The sequence below is a fragment of the Apus apus genome, chromosome 6 (assembly GCF_020740795.1).
Source record: "Apus apus isolate bApuApu2 chromosome 6, bApuApu2.pri.cur, whole genome shotgun sequence".
NCBI lineage: Eukaryota > Metazoa > Chordata > Aves > Apodiformes > Apodidae > Apus > Apus apus.
In genome coordinates, this window is record NC_067287.1 from 25,811,487 (window position 1) to 25,835,374 (window position 23,888).

Sequence of the window (23,888 nt, forward strand, 5' to 3'; positions counted from 1 at the left end):
GCGGTGTGCTTGGGTTCGGAGGTGTGCTTGGGAGGAGCCACACCAATGTGCTGAGGAATGTCTTCTCACATTTCTCCTTTAGAAATCTACCTTATTTTAGGAGTGCTTTCTTAGTCTTACGCAGGCTCTGCCCGTGAGGTATGGGCTGCTGTGAGGTGGCAGCCGATTGTATGAGTCTACATCCGTGCTCCTCGGGCTGCGCAGGGAGGCTTCCCTGGAGCCTATGCAAAACACATGTATGTGCTTGATAACCTTTATCACTTGCAAAGCAGTATGTAAGTTTCCTGAGGAGCTCTGTCCCACACGGACTGGGAATGCCGATGTTTTCACGCGGCAGGGCGCCGCGCCGCCCGGCAGGAACACCTGCTGCTCCCGCGAGGCGCCGTGGCCAGCGAAGCCGCTTTGCCGCCGGGCATTGCGAGGCGTCCCGCCCCGCGGAGCGGCGCTCAGCCCCGCCAGCAGCCCCGGGCCCGGCCCGGCCGGGCGGGAGCGGATGCGGGAGCGGGAGCGGGTGCGGGCCGGGCGCTCCGCCTGCGGGGGAGGTGCTGCCTGCCCGTAAGCAAGATGGCGCCCGCGGCCTCCCCGCCCCTCGGCGCGGCCCGGGGCGTGTGCCGGAATGCAGGCGGGGCGGGCGATGTGGCGAGGCCCAGCCTCCTCTCCAGCCCGGCGTTGCCCGGCCGCCAGCCGCCGTGGCCCGGGTAGGCTGCGGGGAGAGGCCGCGGTGGCAGCGGGGCAGCTGGAGGAGGCCGAGGGCGCGGTAGGTGGCGGCGCGGGGCTGCTGCTCCGGGCCGGCCGTGGGCGGTGGGGCAGCACAGGGCTTATCCCGCGCTCCGCGGGGGACGGGAAAGGCCGCGGCCGGCGTTTCTGCCTGGTCACCCGCTCTTCTGCGGGAGGCGCCGCTGTCAGGGCCCGCTGGGCTCCGGAGCCGGCTGCGGAGCCCCGGGGTGAGGGGAGGGGGGCGGTGGCTGTCGCCGCCGGGCCGGCGCGGCCCTCCCCTCCCCTTCGCCCGGTGACGGGAGTCGCGGTAGCAGCGCTGCCTGTCCCCTCGGCCTCTGGGCTCCGCATCCCCTCAGAGCAGCACCCTCCTCTGCTTCCCCTCCCGCTGACTCTCTGCAGAAAAGGAGAAGACACCCCGAAAATCAGAAACCAGACTTCTCCGTCTTAGGAGCAGTAATGTCAAGAGACGAAGACAATGTGACCTGCCGCCGCGTAGTTCCCGAGGTCGTCTGTGGGCTTTTAAGTACGGATTTGTTTTTTCCTCCTCCACCAAAGGCCTGAAGGGTGTGTTTTCACTTTCAGAGATTAAAACCGAAGCAGCGCTGACGAAGAACGGACATGCTTGACCCTTGTCTGCAGTTACTTGTGTTGTGCTACGTTGTATACCAGAAAAGAAGTGGCTGAGACCCTGTTATTTTCATCCCTGACTTTTCCTCGGGTTAATAAAGCAAAAACTGCAGAAAAAGCGCCTGGGAACTGAGCATGGTAGGATCTTGAACAAAAGTAGCTGCTATTGACGAAAAGAGAAAGGGAAGGAATGGCATCGCGAGAGAGGCTGTATGAGCTTTGGATGCTTTACTGCAGTAAGGTAAATATTTGGAGGGGCGGTTGTTTGTTATTTCTCGTGTGTTTCGAAGTGAGGTATCTACAATGTATCTGTAATATCTTTTAACACATACTTTTTCTTAGAAGTTGCATAGACTTCTCTAGCTTCTGTAAGGATGTAACTGCTCTTTCTGCACTGTTTACAACCTCTCTTGATTTGCTGTTTAGGTTGAGCTTTTTTGGGTGTGTGGTGTGAATTGCACAGTGTTAATGGCTCAGCTTAAGCAGTTACTGTATCTTTTAACTATGTGAATGCATATGTTCACATAATTGTTTTGGAGGGCCACGATATTGTATTGTATTAATTCAATTTACTGCTCTCTAGTACATAGCTTTATACTTACTGTTATCTGTGCAGGTCTAGTTTCATTTAAACTATAATATTGAAAGCCTTCCAAAAGAGCAGATTTATTAAGTTACTCCTGAGCCTTCCTTTGCTGGTTATCACTGTAACATCTTAGTACTCCATTAATAGTAATGAATTTCCTTCACCTGGCAGGAATGTTATTAAGATACTGCTCTGCCTCCATTTGCATTTTATGGTGTAAAACACTTCATATGTTTAAAGGTCTCAATTGCCACTAGGTGTGCTGGGCACGTAGACAAATTGGATTGCAGATTATCTAAATAGATATCTGTAAAATAAGGAATATACAAAAAACCATAAAACTGTAAAGGCAGGGGAAAGGTCTGGCCTACTGTCATATAGGAATGTGGTGGCAGTGGCAGGATAGCTTTTGTTAGTCTTATTCTCCAGTTTTGTTTTGACTTTTCTCTTTGCACTCTCATGTCTTGTATATTTCGAAGTTTCTTTACATTTCAAACCAGTAGGACATTAAGGGTTGAGCAAACATTCTCTTGTTCTTCTTCCCCATTCATTTCTATAGAAGGGCCACCTCAAGAGCATAGAATGTGAGACTAAGTACAGACTATCTTAATAACACAAGTGCACAAAGCAGCAGATGAAGTTTCCACAAAGCAGTCTTAATTGTAGCTTTTCTTAATTTTTTGTGTGAGTGTGTAACCCGAATACTCTATGTGTGGTTAAAAATGAAACTAGTGCAAACTTAACAGCGTGGTATGACTTTTACTGCTACCCCTGGGGGCGGATCTATTGGGTTGAGACATTTGCATAGACTGTTAAACTAATGTAGTAATGCTAATGGCAGTAGGAAATGGACTAGCACTGGAGCAGATGGATGTTTTGCCAGTGAGTTCATCGATATGAAAAGAACAGACACTTGGAACAGACACCAAGAATCCAGGCTTTCCTCAGCTTTGGGAGACACAGAGCTGTAGAGCTGAGCCAAGCTCTAAATTTGTTTTGCCCAGCCAGTCTTTGTTTCTTTTTTTCTGTAGTTCTTTATTAAATTATTTTGTCTGTCTTACACCTTTTCCTTCTTTCCTTGAACCTTTCATTCAGATTGTATGCTTTCTATCTCCATGTTGTCTGCATGCTAGCAGGAAGTTTGTGTAAATAAAGGAGTGCTAGTTAAAACGTGTGCTTTAGATAATTTAGAGGATGTTCAGTTTCTCTGTTGGAGAGAGTCAGCTCTCAGATGGTGGAGGATGGACTGTTAAAAAAATTAATCTTTTTATATGCTAAGCTTCCGTGAGCTTTTTGTCCTTTTTTCTTCCGGACCTGTATGTTAAGAGTACAATTAGATGGATTCATATATTCATAAGGACATCCTTAACAGTAAAATAAGTTGTCTTCAAAATTTGAAGGCAACTAGAGTGACTCCAAAAAAGGAGTCTACACTTGTTCAAAAAAGTGCTTGACTCAAAACTGTTTTTCTCCTTCTCTCTCTCAACTGGTTCAAGTTAAAATGGTTATCTCATTCAGTTTGAGGCAGACATGCAGCATAACAGTGTTTCATCTTGGATTAACTTTGGTGAAGTTAAGAGCAACTGAAGAAGCTAGTTCTTGGGATGTAAAATGTTGTTAGACCTTAATGTAAATTAGATTGTTCAGTCATGTATTGAAAACATCTGTGTGCTGTACTTTGTTATCCTCGGAGCATCTAGCAAATGGGAAAGTGTAGTAATAATCACCAGTTGACAGGATATAGTGCTTTAGGGAGAAGTCTCTTTATACCTAGGGCTGCCCAGGTGTATTAACATATCCTGTATGTTGCACTGTCAATGACTTTGTTGTGGCTGTCGTTCTGGGAAGGAAAGCTAGGCAATTTCTCCAAATTACAGAAACGGCTGCAGAGTTGCAGTTCAGTGAGCTAGGAATTTGCTATGCTGCAAGTAGCAGATATATGTCTTTAGCTTTTGCAGCCTTGTTAACTAAAGGAACAGTGAAAACCAAGCTCCTTTTTTGTGTGATGCTTCAGATTGTTGCTAGTAAGTAGCCATGTTTGTCTTGCCTTTTTTAGATAATCGGGTCCATCATTATAGTATGGTAAATATAGCACCCTGGGCTACAGCAGCAAGGTTTTTTGAGGCTTTAAAGTGATGGATAATGCTGTGTTACTATCTTACCATCTATCCTGGCTCATGACTCTCTTGTTCTTTGTGAGCACTTGACACCTCTAACAGTGTCAGGTGTCAGTTGCAAAAATTACTTTGTGCAAAGTAACATTAGGAAGGCATTTTTCTATTTTTGGTGCCCCTCATGCAGTTTAGCAATTGGAGGTTGGGGCAGGCAGCAGCATGTAACTAGAACCTCTGCAGAAGCTGTCTTTGGATGGTAACATGTATGATGTGGTTTCTTTTTCTTCTTTCTTTCAAGAGTATGTTTGGCTGCAAAAGTTCATTTTCAGTTGGTATCCAGCGGTTTTTCATATGGCAGTTTCTGATCTAAGGTTGGGGTTTGGAATTACTTTTTTTTCTGCTTCTGTTCCCCTAAAAGTTATGCTGTAGGACAGTAGCAGCTACAAAGCTGCCGATTTTGGTCTGCTTTTTAAGATGCCCAAAGAAAGTAGTTGTTTCTCATGTCGTGTGGAAGTAGTTAAAAAATTCATTAAATTTAGTTACTGGGGTTGTATCTCAACATTGTATTGTTAATAGTCTGAGGTGTTCCTGCCCTGAGTTTTTTTTTAGTTTTATTGTTTTTTAGAATTATTATGTCAAGTTTTATGTGAAGAAAGCATTGATAAAGATGCAAGCTGCTGGCATGTTTTAAAATTATTTTCAGTTTTGATGATTTTTTTTCTGATCAGTTATTTGTCAATGTACAGTGTTGTTATTTACTTGAATATTGATATGAATTTGAGCTGCTGTCCTCTCATCCAAATGTAGAATATGTGCATTTTGAGATAATGGAATTAAATGTAGAATGGCTAACACAGGTCCTTTGTATGTAAGTCACTAGGAGAAATTTTCTCCAGTGGGCCGGGTAGACCATGACAATATTGATTGTCAATTCAAAGCCTTCAATAACTTAAAATACTTACTTATACTTCTTGTATAAGTGCATATGGAGCACATACCTGAAAATGCTGTACTAAAGTAAGTTTGCAGCAGGAGAAGAGCTCTATTAGATGAACTGAAGTAGTCTGGGGAAAGGGCATGCTTTCATGTCTGCCTGTCTGACCTTTTCATCTTCATGTGACTGAGGTAATTTGTGCGGGTTTTGCCTTGTAGCCTTAGACCAGCATGGCCACAGTAACATTACTACTGTAGCATGAGTTGATTAACCTTTTCTTAGATGTTAATTATGTATCAGTATACAAAATTAGTTCATGTTTTATAATCCTCTGAAGTAACTATTACCACAGATTCAAATGAAAAAGATTCAACCTGTCTTTATGTGTAAGATTTTAACTGTCTATTTAATCTCCTCCAGTTGTTCTAGTAGGTATTTCAGACTCTTAGACATAAAGCTTTTCAGGATTTCTGGTATTTTTTATTTTACTCAGTGATCAGGTACCCTTTCATATGGAAAAAATATTTTCCTCTATTAAAAAAAAATCCTTAATGCATGTTTCAAAGGCACCCTCTGGAGCATCTCTCCTACAAAGACAGGCTGAGAGAGTTGGGGCTGTTCAGCCTGGAGAAGAGAAGGCTCTGGGGAGACCTCATAGCTGCCTTCCAGTACCTGAAGGTACCTGAAGGTGCCTACTACAGGATAGCTGGGAAGGGACTTTTTACAAGCGCATGGAGTGATAGGACAAGGGGTGATAGATTAAAACTGGAAGAGGGGAGATTTAAATTAGACCTTAGGATGAAATTCTTTAGTTTGAGGGTGCCCAGGAAAGTTGTGGAAGCCCCATCCCTGGAAATATTCAAGGCCAGGTTGGGTGGGGTCTGAGCAGCCTGATCTAGTGGGAGGTGTCCCTGCCCTTGCAGGAGGGTTGGAAGTAGATGATCTTTAAGGTCCCTTTCAACCCAAGCCATTCTGTGATTCTGTGGAATGCAGGCACTTAGCTGTCACATATGTCTCAGAAAATCTTTAGTTTTCTTTGTATTGTAATGGTTTTTCTTGCACTCTGGTCATCAGTAAAGCCCAGATTTTATTTGAACGCTGCCTTATTTTGTAGGTGATATAATAGTTTGAAGAGAAGGCTCTGAGTTTGTTCTCTAGCCTGTGCTTCTCATTTCAAAGAAGGAACATTCAATCTTCATATTGTCAATACAGTCGGGGCTCTGTGTGTTAGCAGTTGTAAAGCCAATCATATAGTTCTGGTCTTTACCAGTGCAGAGAGCTCAGACAATCGCATCTCTTGCTGTGTTCAGAACAGCAGACTTGTGTATAAGCTGTCGTCTCAAATGCGCTTTCTTACGTTGTGCTGTGTTTCTCATGTGTTTTTACAAAATCTGATTCTATTGAGAGAAACATGTTGTAGTTTTCTCTCTGGCATAGTGAAGGGTATTTATATATTGTAAATATATTCTAATTTATTATTGTGGCATAGAAGAAATGTGGTACTTGTTTATAGGAAAGCATTTTCTAGTACTAGTTCAAAAGGTGGACAGAAAAAAACAATACATGTTGTTTATAATGTATGATCCTAAAAATATCCTAAAATGGTTGGTTGAATTCCTGTTACTGCAAGTTACTTTTTCATCATCTGGGGTCCTTACAGGCTGCCTACAGGGATCAGAAGATTTGAATCAGAAAAGAAGTAGTCTTGAGAGAAACAATTATTTCTCTGTTGTCAGGAGCAGAAGACTGATGAGTGAAGTGTTCTGAACTGTGGTGTGCTAGCAGTGCAAGCTTTTCTGTAATTATGTGGCTGTCTCTAGGATGAGAAGACCATTGTAGTGCAAATACTTAGAAGCTGAAGCTTTAATGTATAATGTGCATTTAATTGGCTTATGATAAACTTACATTTGCATTATGAGGACTAAACAGGCCATTAAAATGAATGTATATTCTGTGCTGTGAGAAGAGTCTGTGAAACAGACTAATTTCCATTCATCCTAACATACTATATAGAATTGAGATAAATTTGACCTTGAATTGTGAGAATAAACTTCTATGCCTTTGGATCCTTTCAAGGGTTTTCTTCTTTGTTACCATCAGCCACCTTGTGTTGGGCCAAAACTAACATAAAAAGGGCAATCTTGATATTAAAAAAGTTGCAAGAACCTATCAGTTTTCTCACTGTGTCGTGTTACGGTCTTGCTAAGCTGACCTACTAACTGGCTGCCCTACTAACTGTAACCCACTTACAAAAGAGGTCCTGCCATATTGTCAGTATCCCTTCAATGATGTTTTACAAAGTAGTGCCTCACAGACAGTATTTTGTAGTTCAGTTTAATCCCTCAGTCACTTGCATCAAAAGATCAGGACATGTAATGTGATGTTCAGGAAGTGACAATAAATGTGTACCTTCCAGAAGAATATTATGAAGTTACGAGGGATGGTTCATTAGTTTATATGAAATAACAAGAGTTTTGGCTTGTAAGAGGTTTTAAACCTCTGTCCCTGTATAAAATTGAAGAATGTTTGTAAATAAACAAGGTTTATTATCAGATCAGCTTTTAGATGTGACTATTGTAGGGCTGCATAAAGCAGCATGATAGGACTGAAGTTGTTCAGCTAAATAATGTAGCTGTGTTTCTCCAAGAAATGTGGTTTTAGCAAAGTTATGCTTAGTTATGGTGAGACGTGTGTAAATCAAGTATATAATCTTTGATATTAAAGTGTAAGCCCCATGTGAAACAGTGAACTTTGCATCCCAAATATGATCTCATCCTGACTTAGCTGGCACTTGCCTTCCTTGTTGTGCAGTTGCTGATTTGTCAGTGATTAATATCACATCATTATATATGGCCTTTGTTTTATTAGATAAAGAGGTATTCAGCTTACAGCTTACAGCTAGATCGAATGCTTGAGCAAACCAAATGTTCAGTCAAAATAGTTTTTCATAAGTCACTGTCATGTAAATTCATGCCTCTACTAAAACTAGTGAGTGAAGATTTATGAAACAATTGCAGTGTAAATTATCTTCTCTGCAGATTGTTCTAAATAAATCTCCTGTAAAAGTTGCAAAAAAGCATGTCACAAGTATCTTGTGGCCATGTGATGGTAAAATATCTTTGTTCTGTCTTTGAGATGCTGAATTAGGAATGGATATAGATACACAAAAATAGTTAGGCTTAATTCTGAGTTTGCTGTCTGCTATTTAAAGAGATGTCTCATAGTCCAAGAACTAATGTCATTATGATATTTAAAAATACAGAACTTTTCATATAAATAATTGACATTTATATATGAGACATTAGTCTCTTAACTTATAGTAGTTCTTACCTTCCTTAATTATGAACCAGGGTGACCTTGTGCTGATGGTCATTCAGACATAGAACAGGGACTCTGCTACAGAGAATGCAGGCTTCAGGTTCAAATGAGACGGCAGATAAATCGAAACAGATGGAGATGCAAGAAAACCATAATATTTTGCAAGCTAAGAATAAATTATTTTTGTTTATTATAATTATATATTTGGCAATATGAAGTGTCTGAGGTTTGCCCATGCTTTTATTGCAAGATTCAGTGTTTTACTGATGTCCAGCCTGAGGTTCAAATTCCTGCATGTCCACAGGTTTATGGATTAGTGCTTTACAGAATTAATAAGAAACATGTAATTCTGATCATACTTATAAGTGTATTTCAGATCAAGCTTTTACTGAAATGAAGAGATAAGTGTCTCTTAAATGGAATGATTTATCATGAAGCTAGGAACACAGGCTTCTGATTCTGTGTGTTGATGTACTAATTTAAGAGAAAATTTAACAAACACTGCTATGTTGTGTGGCATCTGAATTATGGCACTTCTAACTTGGTAAACTGGTTCAGATCTGGGGATAGCATGTGTCCTGATAAAAGAATATTGCAGAATCAACTCAAATATGCAGTGTGTTTCTGTTGTAATATGGAAATGGGAGAAAGGCTTGCCAGCTGCCTGGTGAACAGCATTGTGGCTTAGTGCCTGAATCCAAATGTTGTCAATAGATACTGTTAAAATATTTACAGGTTCCAGAAAGGTTAAACAGCTGCCATATAAAAGAAAAGAGCTTCTTTAGTTATGGATCTTTTCTTGGTGAAAGAAGTATATACATAAGAAGGAAAAAAATGCAAATCATGAACACCTCTTGAAAGTACAGATAAGGATCTTGGTTTTTTTTAAGAGAAGTAATTTGTTCAGGTAAGTTTTCAGCTTAGTCTTCTAGTAAATGGGAGGCTGCAGTAAAGGAGGATGGGAGATACAACAGGAAACATAAGGAAATGAAAGCTATATTTATATTAAGTCTGACATCTCATTAAGGCTCCTCTGTGCATCTGCAAATCCAAACATTAGCTGTTGGATTTATATGCTGATAAAATATTTCTGTGTTGGTGCTTTATCTAATACTAAAATAATTTATAATAAACTGTATGATTTATGGTTGAGCATTGTGTGTACCTCTAGTAATCGGTGGAAATAAGTGGTGCAAAATAGCTCTTTGACCATTGGTTAACACTGCAAACTATGGCTGTGTGAAATTAGGAATTCAGCTATAGGAATGGCTAATTATACTACTGCCAAAAAGCAGAGCCTATTTTAAAACAGTGAGGATATTTAAGATGTTAAATTCCAGAAGCTTTAAGAGCTTTTGAATGCTTTATCTAAAGGATATTTAAGGGAGAGACACAACCTCAAAATAAATTAATGGTTAAATATTATTCTTATATAGGACAGAGAGCATAAAATCAAAGCAGCTGCTGAGTTTTTAAGTATCTATTAGCAATTTAACATAGAAAATATACTTTATTTAAATAATGAGTCCTAGCAGTTCTGGCTTTTAAACTGAAATTGTGGGGGATAGGGATGATACATTTTTGAGGACATGTTCCTGAAGTCTGAATGAAAACAGTGAATGAGTTTACTTTTATTAATATAGAGAGAATTGGTAATCTTTTTATTGTCAATTATCATTCACCAGAATCTGCCTAAGAACCTGTAAGAGTATCCTATAAGATAAGTAAAAACTAAGAAGGAGGCAGAGGTTGAAAAGATAGTACTCTAATTGGAAAGAAGAGTTTAGAAATTATGCCAGAAATAGCTATAAAAAGCAAAATGATGATGAAGCAATTTGAGTTTGACTCATTTATCAAGACAATGAGATTATTCTTTTAATATTTAGTAATAATTTTATGGAAACATCATTCCTTCATAAGGCTTAGTGCCTGTTTTCACTTTCAATGTGAAAGTAGAAGTTAAGAAGTGAAAAACTTAAAAGTTATGGAACTTCTTATTCTAAAAGCATAATGAAAAAAAAAAAAAAAATAAATGCTTGGCTTCTTTGGAAGAGTGTTTGGAAATGTTAAGTGCTGATGTATGTAGGGCATCAGCCCAGAGTTTCCAGTGATGTAATTCCCATAAGTTTTGTAGAAAATGGTTGTGGTAGATGCAAGCTGCTTGTAAATCACTTTACCAACTCAATGACTATTTGGCTAATGCATTCAATCGTATAAAACTTGGCCTTCACTTGCCTGTGCTTTTGCTGAATGTAGGGTGGACTGGAATGAACCATTTTCTTGATAAATGACTGAAGCTTCATGGAAACTATAGGATACATGGTTTATCATGTTTTGAGGAGCAAGGAGGGAAAAGGTTTTCTTTGAAGTTCCTGAATTATTATTTTTTAACTACAATTTTGGTTAGATTTGTAGTGTTCACGTTTTCAAGAGCAAATGTGGAGAAAATACCATGGTGAGAAGGATTGTCCTTTAATATAGTAACCTAAAATAAAAAAAAAAGTTTCACAAATGGGAATGAGTGCAGTGGCTCAGGTATGACTGCATGGTTTTTTCTCAGCAGGTGACTGCATCATTCACTATACTGGATGGGTAGAGCTTTTGGGAATAAAGCAAGGTATAGAGAACAAGGGTGTTATTTATGGAAATCTGACCTTTATTTCTCTGTGCTAATTATTTAAAAACTGTATCAGGAGAAGTGCAATGGATGATAAACAGCAGTTGCACAAGTAATGCAAATTCTCCTATGTCCTTGTTTTTGAGTCTTTGATTATTTTTTTTTAAGGGTGCTTTTGAAAGGTGGATTTGAGGAATTTTTATACCTTCAGCTGCAGTACAATGTTAATATATGACTGTTAATGTGAAGCCTGGTGAGGTTGGGGAGACAAAAACAAGCAGAAAAAAACCCAGACAATCCATAAAACAAAACCAAACAATCCATAGCTAAAGAAATAAAAAATTTGCTTTAGTTATTTGGTATAAAGTAATCACATGCCCCTTTGAAACAAACACAGACTTTTTCGATAAGCTGTACACAACCTTTATCTGCTGAAAGATTTGACAGTATTTAGCTGCTGTTATGGTGAAATAAAAGGCTGATGTTTGTACTGTTATAGAACTGTCCTGCTTCCTTTCAGTCTGTCTGTGTGGAACTTCTGTTGTTGCTTTCATCGTACTGACAGTTAGAAAGTCGATGAGGCAAAAGCTGGCTTTGTGTGTGTTGCTAAAATTCGGCCCTTTTCTCATGTAAAATGATGGCATAATTTACAGTTTCAAAGCAATAAATTCTTAAACTCTAGACATTTCCTAAACTTGAATTTTCATTAAATTTGGGCTTGACACTGTCGACTTCTGACATCGTGTTACTTTAGTTGCCTTTGAATTTATTTAGGATGCTTCTTGTTCCCTTAGGCCTAAAATACAGCTTCTGGATTTTACTGCTGATGCTTCATTATGTCAACTTTGGGAAAAGTGAATGTTAATAGAATGTTAGTCCGTCACAGTATGGTAAATTCTTGGCAAGTGTACTGTGCAGTGGACTCTGAAAGGCTGAAGTACAGTATGCCATCTTGTGTGTGGAACTTGCCTAGAGGTACTTCCTATCAAACGTGAAGGCATTAAAGTCTGAGTTTGGATTAACTGGCTCCATCCCATGGAGCCAGTCACATGCCGGTTTCAAGCTACAAGGCTGTAATTGTATTGTCATTCAAAAACAACCAAAAAAAAGAGCAAGGGAAAGAAAAACAGAGGCTTCACTTCCATTTTAGTAAGAAAACTTTCATTTTGTTTTTCCAGTTTTGTTTGGGATTGGAAGGAGAGAGGAAATAAGTAACAGCTCACTGATAATTGTCTTTTTGTTTAACCTAAGGCATTAGTGGAAGATTGTAACTATTTTTCTTGTTTTGAAAAGAGAAGAAATATATTAACTTTGATTTTTAATGTTTGTGAGCTAGATTTTATCATGATTGATGGCTATAGGTTTACTTTAGTATAAATCTCTATGCTAAACATTTTTTTTAACTTGTCCCAAAATAGTTTTTTCTATCATGATTCACTGCAACTCCAATCTATAATATAAAACACTTCCCTCTATTTCTTTTCATTCAAAAAATGGAACAGAATACATGTGTGAATTTTTTAAAAAAGAGGCTTATAATTATTTTCTTTTGTATCAACAGCTGATTCAGAAATAAGTATTGTGATTAAAATGAAACGTTGTGTCCAAAGGTGATTCCCTTGATAATTAGCATTTATTGATTGACTTCGTCAAGGTAATTTGGCCAATTTTGAGTGGTTTATGATTAAGTCTTTTATTAATTCTGACTGTAATATTGCTGTTGTCACAAAGCTTTTCAGGTTTTATTTTGGCATTTTACAGATTTGAAAGCTTCACAAGAAGTATAAGCATTTTGACGTATTTCAAAATAAAGGCTGCTGGGAGATGTGTGCTGAAAACGTTGCCTTTTATGTCTGTAAACATGAAGAGGAAAAAGGTCCCTTAAAACAAACCTCCCAATCCCTCAATTAATAGTTTATTTGAAACAGTGTTATGAAGTGTTTTACAATTCTGCATTATGCAGACTTAAATAAGTTTTAAGACTATTTAACTTTCTGGTGATCTATTAAACTCCCTGGCAGCATTTCATGTTTCATTTCCTAATGTTAATTTTTGTAGGTCTAAGTCACCCTTAACACCAAGGGATTGTTCTTGTAAATATAATGCTTGGGGGTGGGGGATTAGTTACTATAATGGCAGTGAGATTTTATGGTAGTGCTTTTGAGCTGAAATCCACTTTGAAGGTTGACTGACTGCTACGCACAGTAGTCAGACCAGGCTGGCTGTTTTATGCGTGCACGTTAGATTTAACGACTTCAAGCAACTGTCTTGTCAGACAAGTCCGGCTTGTCTGACATTCGGACTCTGAACTGCCCTGCAGGGAATTTTTGCCTTTAGAGCATGGAATGTTGCACTGCAAATAGCCTCTGGTGTATTCAGCTTTTGTTTTTAACAACTCATACTTCCTGAATGTAGCTATAAAAATTGTACTGAGCTTTGCCCTTCTAGTTATGTCTGTTTGCTTGAAGCCTTAGTAGAAATGGAAGTTACTGTGAAATCTAAAAGCAACAAAAATGTAAAGACAGTATCAATTTGAAACCTTGGTAAATGTACCTGTATTCCACAGGCGAAGCTTTAAAGGCTTTAAGTGGGAGGATGTCAATGCCAGTTTTGTGTGAAGTGTTTTCATTTACCTTAGAGTAAGCTGTTAAGTGTTGAATACTGCCTTGCTTTTTATGAATTTAAAAAAATCTACTGGTGCAAAAAATTCCTTTTGACCTTCCTGTGTAGGCAGACTAGTAACTGGGGGAAAAAAAAAGTCACTGGATGACATTTTTGTCATTCATTTCATCAGTCCTAGGAAAGAGTAGAGAAAGCCTGTCCCAAGTCAGGGTAGATTTTGTTTTCATTTCATTGCCTTTGAGAATGTCCAGTCTGTCAAAAGTGCATTAGACTCTTCTAGACTCTGCTGTTAACCATGTTTCAGTGTTGTTAAATGCTAAAGTTGATGTTAGCGTTTTAAGATAGATAGGTCCTGAAATAGTAAATTTCCAAGTCCATCCTCCTTAGAGTGATTGATTAGTGATTAACATATATTTGTAATATAGTTACATCACTTATTTTGTTATCACGCATGCTCAGGGGAAGGGTCTTAACCTGGGCAGGGGTCTTTTTGACCTAGGAGTGTGTTTTTTAGTATTATTATGATGAACTAAGTTCACCTAAAGGACACAATATCACAACTTCCTACAGCTTCAGCTGCCCAAGACTGGTTTAGCTGTCAATCTTCTTGATTTTGGTTCTTCTTTATCTGCTTCTGCATTCCTTAGCTCTAATTACCATTATAGGCCTCAAGTCTCCTCTGGGGGTTGGTGATTTACATGAGACGTTCTCTAAGCCTCTTGTTTAATTGCCTTCTTCAGGGCCTGGTTGTTGTAGGATGTCTTTGCTCAGTGCTAGCTGTGATACTAATTGTGTGCCTCTCTGACTGCAATCTTAATTTGTATATGTATATACAAAGTCACCACATCACTCTAAATTTTGGACTTATTTTCCAACATTAGCATTGAGAGCTTGTTTCCCAGTTATGTCAAGTCTAAGGATGGCTTATATGTATATTGCAACTCTTAGAATGTTAGACTTCATGGGAAACTTCCTAATTGTTTGGCAGTGTTTAGCCACAGTATTGTTATGTATACTGTAGACCAGGAGACTAGTTTTATTTAGCAACTTCTTTTTCTTTCTAGCATTGTACTTACTGTGTTGGTAAAGAAAAAAAACCCTAAAACCTCCTCTGGATGTTTTGTGGGTTTTTTGGTGTGGTGTATTTTTGGTGATGGTGGTGGTTGGGTTTTGGTGGGGTTTTTTGAGGGCTTTTTTTTTAGGTACCTGCTAGAAACACTGTATTGCTCATGCCTGGCAGTCTTTCTTTTTAAAGTGTAAAGAGCTATGACAACTATTATTGTGCCAAGAGGCTCTTGCAAAAATGGAGGCCTAAAGGGTGAGGTATTGTTTTTCTGGTTTTGGGGTGGTTTTTTTTGTGTGTTTTTAAGGAAAGCCAGAAGTATTTAAGGAAGGGAAGGAACAAAGAAGTATTTTTACTTTCAAGTGCTCTGAGCTACGTTTGTTTTAACATGCTTAAAGCACTTTTTCATTACTGCAGCTGAATGACTGATTGTTGCTCTAGCAGCTTCACAAGCCTTCATTACAATATGTTGACCTCAGAAGCCTAAGCTTAGGCTTCACAGATTTGTGGCTTGCTTCATAATTCTAAACTAAAGGGCTTTTTACTTTTTTTATAGTTGAACATATCCTCATAATGACACCCTTAAGATGACCTTGTTAAGACTGCTTGTTTCAGTTTATTACTATGAAGAGAAACAGCTGACTTAAGTGAGACTTAAACTTCTGAGAATTTCAAGTCTTAGAGAAATTATATTCCAGAAGTTTTAAGACATGCAGGCTTTTTATATATGAATTATTATTCAAATAAGAGGCAGAAATTTGTCTTGCACAAAAGCTAGGCAAGTTTCAGGTAATTAAATTAAATGCTTGTTAACTTAGCTGCAAGGTTTCTAAAATCAACCTTTTGTTTACTTCTAGTGATTGGAAAGTTGTAACTAGTGAAAAGTGTTTTGTTACTAAATACAGCTTCTTTCTGCTTTTGCTTCTGTTGTACAAATCAAGTATTGCCTTCTGCATTTCTTGCTGATCTCATAGGGCATGTCTGCAGGGTGTGTGTGGTGGGGCTGGGAAAGAATACTGATCTAAAATTGGCTTATGACAGCTTGTCCTTGTAGGGTATTATCAAAACTTGCTGCTTTGTAAGCTGTGCTCTAAAAGTACCATGGAAAACAATTTGGAGCTGTTGTCTGACATAGAGCCTCCAGATACCTGTCTGCAGAATTACAACAAAAGGGCAATTATGAAAGTGGGGAATTAAAGAATATATTCCATAGGTTTCACTCCTTTTTCTGCTAATAAGGCATTTGAGTATTTAAGATGCTTCATTATGTGCTGCTACACTGCTTCCTTAGGAGGACTGCAGATATAATGGAGTAGCTAACAATTTATAGTGCCTCTATTGGAGCTGGGGTTGCAGTTCAGTGATTTCTTGCTCTCAGTAGCAGCACAGATCTGAACTATTGCTGTACCTGTGGGATGCAGTCTTCTGCCATGTGGTAACACAGACATTTGTCAGACTTCTACATGTTCTGGCTGGAAAAGTTGCTCTGGCATTAAGGAACACAAATATATTTATGTTAAAATTAGGTCAGTTTGTCTTCTGCTGTTATTGTGGTTTACCACATAACTTATAAGTAAACATACCACATACGCATAAGTTGTGAGTTTTCTCATAACTACTGTTATGAGAAAACAGGATAGTTGAAAAGGTGGTTGGGAAGGGAGTTCAACAGAAATAAATTTAAAATCCACTGAATTTAAGCTTCAGATGAAATGGCAGCAGATGACCTAAAAAGACAAATTTGGTTCAAGGTGAAGGTGCTGGGTAGGATAATTGGAGTACACATAAAAAGTTGTGTATGTGGTGCACGTGATGCCTGTTAATACTGTCTGTCATTATTGTGAAATTAAAATTTTAAACCAGTGTAAGAAGACAGATTTTCTCATAGACCATCACTCTTCTTATTTGGGAAAACATAAGATGCATCTGGAACATGTAGGCTGGTCTTCAGGAAGGTATGTATTTAGCTGTTACAGGAGTGGATGTTTTTGTATACTTTGCCTTGGGTAACATTACCTGTTGTAAGTTTCCTTTCTTAAAACTGCTTTGCCAAAAATATAGATTTCTTGCCACTTTCAACAAGTGCCTGGTGTGTGGGGTCTGGGCTGATTGCAGCTAATAAAGAAAAAGGAAAACCTGGGCCAGATTGAAAGTTTGAAAGCTGTTTTTCACTTAGGTTTCTAACATCTTTTAAATAACTTATGTTTTAATTTGTAACAAAACTATTAAATATTGAGTCACTTTTTCCTGGAATTATATGCTTCTAGTTCAGAAAATTATAATTTTTGTTCATTTCTGGAAGAGTGTCATGCTTCTATTATGTGGTTTATAATGGGGGCTTATTTCTTAGTATTTCTTATGTAGATTTAGTTGCTAAGTGATCTTGTTTGCTTTTTTGCCTTGATTACTTTTTTTTTTTCTTCCCCAAGTGGTAGGGAGTTAGTGCTGTTGCTTAGATGAAAATCTCTAGATTTGATTTAGAATGAGTCAGTTACTGTGTAAGCTATTTTCTACTGGCACATCCCAGTAGTGCTACCTGGTATTTTGATATCAAATTTGATTATTTTAAGAAGTTGGGATAATTGATCTGCTGGCAGTGGATTGAAGTAGAAGAGAGCTGGGTTAAAAACTGTGCTGCAGGTGATGATCAAACAGTACTGCAATTCTTGGTTTGTACCAGAATTGGGAGGACTTTGAGTGGTATATTGAATTGAGCAGTGTGTACACTACGGTTAGGCAAAAACTTTTGGTATTTTGTAACATCTGCGTTCTCTTGTCATCTACGTAATGGCTTTTTCTTGCCTGTTTTGTTCCAGTGTTCTCTCTTACTGATAGTTGTCAGTGATAGCCTTGCAAAGGCATTATGGTTTAAAGATAAGGAGGTTTAATTTAATCTTAAACTTGAAGCTGATTTAGGCTATATCATTAAAAAGGAGCAAGCAGACATTTAATCTGATTTTTGTCTTTATCCTCTTCTTCCCCTCTCTCATCCATAACTTTATACTAAAGCAATTTTAACTAGTTAATAAAATAATATAATTAAGTTATTTGCACAGCTTCCTTCATGGTACATGACCAAGAAAAACTGAGTTTTCTTACAAAAGTTTGCTGTCAACAACTAGTGATGAGCCTCAGCAGTGTCAACAAACAATTTTAATTTTAGAATACTAATAGTATCAATTTAGTAATTCATGATGTATTTCAAGGAGAAATTGCTCATGTGAAAAAAAACCCGAATCAGTTCAACAAGAAAAATAGTCAAATTCAGTTTTTTCACATGTATGGGCACTGTCATTAGTCATTGACACATGCATGGGGCAGTTTCTCTTGCTTACTTCACTGTGCATTCTATTGCTTTGTCCTTTGTAGCCTGATTTATACTGTAATCAGTAAGATCATATCCTGTTTTTACTCATCTTTATGATCCTGTAGAATAGCTTGCATGTGGCTAAAATAACTTGCAGTGAATGATAAGAAAGTTAAAGCTTTAAAAATACAAACAGTTTTGAAAAGCCGTTATGTCTGAAGGCATTTTCTACTATTTCTAGGTAATTATTTTAGGATATTAGGAAGTCTTGCTTCTTGCCCATCTTTTGCTTTGATTTCCAAGGTGTTTTATCTCGGAACCTGAGGGATGTGTGTTCTATACTCAGTTGAGATAATATATCAGCCTTGGAAGCTTAAACCAGTATCTTGGAAACCTTGAATTTGTTCTTTTTCTCAATGGCTTCCTTCATTCTGTATTCATTTTTAAGACAATTAATAGGTGTGTGTTTAAGGTAACTTACAGGACATTTTTTTTTTTCCTTGCCAAATTTTTAACTGGAAAAGAAAGGGAGTGATGACATAAAAGAAAACCATTGAAAGGGGAGTAAAAGCAGAGATGAGAAAAAGAAGGATGGAGAGATTAGGAATGAAGTGGAAGAAGGGAAATAAGATGGGAAAAAAAATGAACAAGAAAATGAATGCAGTAAAGTGGAGGGAAAAAATCAGACAACGTGTGCATCTAGTTGAGGGTTTTATTTGTCACCTCTTGTCACAGTATCTGAACATATTTCATTTATAATTAATAACAATAGGTAAATTTCTGACACTTCTTGCTTGAGTTAGAAGGGGTTTTGGGAGTACAGAGTAGGGAAAAGTCTAAAATGAGAAGTGTATTCCTATGCATTATCACTCCTTTACTTGCAGGTAGCTGTTTTGCACTGACAAGACTCTGTCTTTCTTGGTAACTCTTACACTGACATTGCCCCAGAATACCATGTGTGTTAGTTATTATAGGGAAATAATCTGTTACTTGGGAACAAAAGAGAAGGCTGAAGTTTAAAACTCTTGCAAAATTTTATAAATTTTGAAGCAGATTTATAAATAATTTAAAATCTATAATATTTTAGGCAAATATTATGAAATTATTTTGAAAATTATTTATAACATAGAATGTGGAACTGCATGGATGTGTATTAATGGATGTGACTGTACAGTTGTGGAGAAATACATTAGCTATGGTCTGGCAGCTTGCTTTTGAAAATGAAGCAGCTTGACTTCCAAAGTGAAACTATCTTAGATGGCATATTTTGATAGAATTTTCCCTGTGCAGGTTTGTGGTGGTCTAGTATCTGTCCTCCTTGCTGGCACAATACCCAGCCCTGAGGAACTGCTGGTCATGAACTGTCAGTGTGCTCTAAGAACAAATAGGAAGCCTAAATTTAAATTCCTTTCTGTTTTAAAGATGCATAGTGTACAAGTTACAAGCTCTGCATCCTCTCTTGGAATACTTCAGCTGGCTCTGTGTTGCTAGCTGCCATATTGATCAATAAATGAAGTAAAAAGCAAATTATTTTGTGATTAGGTTTGTTACCAGAGTTATTTTTAAATTTTGTAAATCAAAGAGTGTTGAGAACTAAATCTATGCAGTCAAGACTGGAATATACTAGTAATTTTGTAAAGCTGGTATGTATTACACTGAAGATGAAGTAAAGATTGTTCGTGGGGGGAAAAGCTAAAATGCCCTGCTTGGCATTGGTACCAGGAAATGGAAACACATGAACCAATGAGTAGACCAAAAATGTCACATTAGCACAACATGCTTGAGAATTTGACAGTTTATAAATTTTAGTTCTAAAAATCTGCATTTTCTGTCAGTTGATACATATTAAAGTATATAACATGTAAAGTATATAAAACATCAGAAAAATCTTCTTTACTGTGAGTGACAGAGCACTGGAACAGGCTGCCCAGAGAGGTTGTGGAGTCTCCTTCGCTGGAGACATTCAAAACCCACCTGGACGTTTTCCTGTGTGATGTGCTCTAGGTGATCCTGCTCTGGTAGGGGGGTTGGACTAGATGATCTTTCGAGTTCCCTTCCAACCCCTAAGATTCCGTGAAAGTAAAGCTTTCCGTTCAAGTTAGTACTACAGAGCTGTTAGTAGATGACTTGGAGTGTAATATTGGCTAATGTTCTTTTTTTTTTCTTACAGAAAGATCCAGATTACCTCAAGCTCTGGTTGGATAGTTTTGTTTCTAGCTATGAAAAGTTTCTGGATGTGGACTTTGAGAAGCTGCCAACTAGGTATGTAGAATTACAGACCTTTTCATCTTTGTTTCATATCTGAAACAGACCTGGCTGAGAGCCCAGTCTTGTTCAACATCAGTTCTGCCGTTAAACAAAATAAAGATTTGTTTAGTTGTTGAGTGGCACTACCCTTCTTTTCAATGTCAAATTGGTTTGGGAAGGATCAAACTGTGCAAATACTGGTATTTACATTATATCAGGAGATGGCATGAGTATTCATCTGTAGAAATATAGTCATTATTTCTTGTGCATTTCTTCAGTAAGTTTTCAGTAAATCTTTTCATATTGCTGTTCAGATGAAATAATATTAGTCAATATTAGTGCTTTGTGTCTGTATGGGCAGTGACTGAAGAGAAATAAGTTATAGATGAAGAATTCTGTAATTAGATTTCAGGGGTTGCTTTAAGATTAAGAATGAGATGAAATGTTTAATGAAAGACACTGATACCTTAGCTGAAAACCTTTTAAAATATGCACAAAGGATACATTTGGAAGTGATTTCTTTGTTTGCATCCCTGAAGACTTCAGTTCAGGGCCAAGGGTATTGCTGACTTCATTCATGTTGCTGACCACAAGTTCTCAGGTGTAATAATGAGGTGGTATTGAAGTCTAATTTCAGAATTCCATATTGAGTATTTTGAATCTGTCTGCTGTGTTCTAAGGATTGTATTTTCAAGGTTAACTTTGCAAATCAGGAGTAGAAATGTAGGCACCAGTGTTTTCTCTTGCTTTTGAGATGCTTGCATGAACTAAGGGTCTTAAGAAAAAAACAAATGTAGCATTCAGAAATCATGAGGTATGGTGTCAGTATTATACCTGATATTGCTACTGATGTTTGAATGTGAAGAATGGCTCTCCCTGCATGATGGCTGCAGTCCAAGCCCTGTCAGAATCAATGGAAATTCTTTAATGGGCTTTGGATCAGATCCTGTTTGAAGTGTAAGTGATAGCCTCTTCAGTTACAAGGAAATGAATGCTGCAACTGGATCTCAGTGGATAAAAACTGGTATTCTTGCTCTTTGTATTAAAATTTTCCTCATAATACCTATATGAATGCAAAATTGTGCAGTTACCATTAAGCAAAACATTGAAATGTGCTGCTTCAGAAGATGTTTTCTGTGCAGTGTCAAAAATGCATTTTACTGTGCTTAGTTAAGGAGAAAAGTTTATCCTTTGACACAAGTTATCTTTAACACACTTTTTCATATCGAAACCTGAGCAGCGGAAGGGGAGAATATCTTGGTACTTTGGGGTTTTTCAGTATGTTTTGGTTTGTGTGGTTTTGGTTTTTCGGTTTTGTTTTGTTTTGTTTTACTGCAACTTAACAAAATATGAAAAACAACCATGAAACTTAGTTGTACAGACCAATAGCAGCATCTTCATTGTGCTAAATGATGGTTCTGTGGGCATAAACCCAGCATATTTTTCTGATTAATAACAGGATTAGTGATTTAGTCTGGAAGAATAGGCCCATGTGGATTTAGACTTATTTGTGTAACAGATGTAGAGAAAACTTACCAAAACAACACAGGGATAAAGGCAGGTCATTCCTGTGCTTTGATGGCTGGATTAAAAATTACAACATTTGGGAACAGATATTAGAATTAACAAGAATTGCAGTTTGTGCCCTTATTTGCATTTGTGAGATTATCAGATATGTGCAAAGTGGCATCTTTCTGAGGTTTGTCAGTTTATATTGCAGGCATTTACATTGTGGAACTGATGTTACTGAGCCTGCAAAAAAGAATAAGTAGGTCATTGTGGAGCCACCAAATGCTGATTTCCAGTGACTCTTCTCTTGGGGCCAAAGGACCCTGTGGACTCAACTATTTTACTGGACTTATTAAAAACCTTATTGGTTTTGGAAATAATATATGAAGTTAGCTAAAATAAGAAACTGAGTGGACTCTTGTCTTCCTCCGTTACATAAATCTTGTTATGCTTTTCAGCCATATGCCTGAAAGACCTCATGTACTGAAGGGCAAATGCCAGGAAACAATGAGAAACTCTTTAGGGAGAAGAAAACTTGTACAGATTGCTGAACAAAACTTACCTTCTGGAAGGCAGGCATGAAGTTTCATGTCAATGTAAAAGACCTAAGTTTTTAGCATCCAAGAAACTACCACTTAAGAAACTTGATTAAACTATTAGTTTTTGGTTGTTCCCCCCCCAACCCAAGAAAGACTTAGTTAGCCCTGTCACTTACTGATTGAACTGATAAGAGTATTTCTTCTATAAATTAAAATATCTAATTTCCTGAAATCTACTTTGGAAATTTGAGAGACGCTATACTGTGCAGAATTAGGAGATCTCTAAATACAGAAGATGAGTGTATCCAGTGGTATGATTTGGCTACTGTGTAAGTAGGGCTTATACAGTTATGCAGCTTATAGGCTTATACAGCTTCAGTTCTACTTTCGTCTTTGTGCATCTACCCTATATTTTTCAATGAAACGGTTCATTAATGGTGTTTTCAATGCTTTTACTGAAAAGGTGGAAATAGCTATGCTGATGACTTCAGGCATTGAGTACAAAGGATTAGTGCACCTGTCCTTTTCCTAAAAACATTTATTACTCTCATATATATTTAGTGTGAAAAGGATAAAAACTGGAGAGAAGGGTTTTTCCCCCTCATTGAAAGAGAGGAATTGTCATTTTGTTTAATACTTTTAGAAACAGCTAAGGCCTCCACGGTGTTGTCATGCTCTTTTTCTGCTTTTGGTTTGCATGATCTCAAACAGATGAGCTTAAAGGACACTCATGCAAAACACTGACTAACTTACTGACTTCAAACCCACATTAAAATTATGCAGGAATCATGATAGGAATGCTGGTTACATAGTTTCATGTTTGTTGTAATGTAAAGTCTGTTTTTTTTACAGCGCTTTCTTCCAAAGTGCTTAGCAGCGATGGAGGAGAGGTTAAAGCTAGTCCCAGTGTGTGAGTTCAGCAGTAGCAGTTGAATACAGTTTGGAGATGAATTTAACTTCCTTTCAAACGCCTGAGATGACAGTTTGTATTGCTGCATAACCAGTGTTAATGTAATAGAAGGAAGTTATAAATAAAAAGAGCCCTAATGTGTCAAAGCCTTCCTCATATTTTTCAGGTAGGGTACCAGCAGTCACATAAGAATGTCAGCTCAAGTATGATTTTTTACATTTTTATTTTCTTCTTCCTTTTGTCATACTTGGTTTATACAGCTCGTTGTCTTATGAAGAGTTGATACTACATGTCCACAAATCTAGCTTTTGGTTTTTGTGGTGATACAGTAGTAATTTGCTCTGTACTGAGGGGAAGTTTGATTATGTATAAATGCTTATGATTAGTTATATGCTCTATAGTATATTCAATCTGAGAAATCCTGTGTAGTATTTCTTCTGCCAGTCTCACATAAGGTAGTAAATGCTGATGGGCTGTGTGATAGCAGAGATAGGCAGCTACTGCAGTGAAGACATTCTTTGGGATGTGAGACATGAAGGGTATGCTGTTGGCCTTCTTGTAAAACATTTTATGATCTTACTGAAAACATCTTGTTGGCCATTTTAGGGAAACTATTTCTGGATATATGATTTCAGCTGTCAAAAATTATGTTTTAATACAGAGATGGTTGGATTATCAGATCATGAGGAGCCATGTGTATAGTCCTGGAGAGTATGGTTCTGCTGGCATCTTGAGGGGTGAAGCTGTCACAGAAAACAAAAATTTCTTCCTTGGCAGT

The 23,888-nt window shown here is 37.9% G+C and overlaps 1 protein-coding gene across 6 annotated transcripts in view; it reads left to right on the top strand.

Annotated features, from left to right (window-relative positions):
- The first annotated feature begins 655 nt into the window (after nt 1-655).
- NBEAL1 (neurobeachin like 1) overlaps nt 656-23,888 on the top strand; it is an 86,459-nt gene continuing 63,226 nt past the window's right edge. For all 6 annotated transcript variants that reach the window (XR_007889847.1, XM_051623043.1, XM_051623047.1 and 3 more), the window contains exons 1-3: nt 656-757; nt 1,300-1,585; nt 20,076-20,167. Coding sequence is in view for 5 of the 6 variants with exons in the window: in XM_051623043.1 (XP_051479003.1) it covers nt 1,535-1,585; nt 20,076-20,167 (143 nt within the window). In the remaining variant the exon portion in view is untranslated. The remainder of the gene's footprint in view (nt 758-1,299; nt 1,586-20,075; nt 20,168-23,888) is intronic.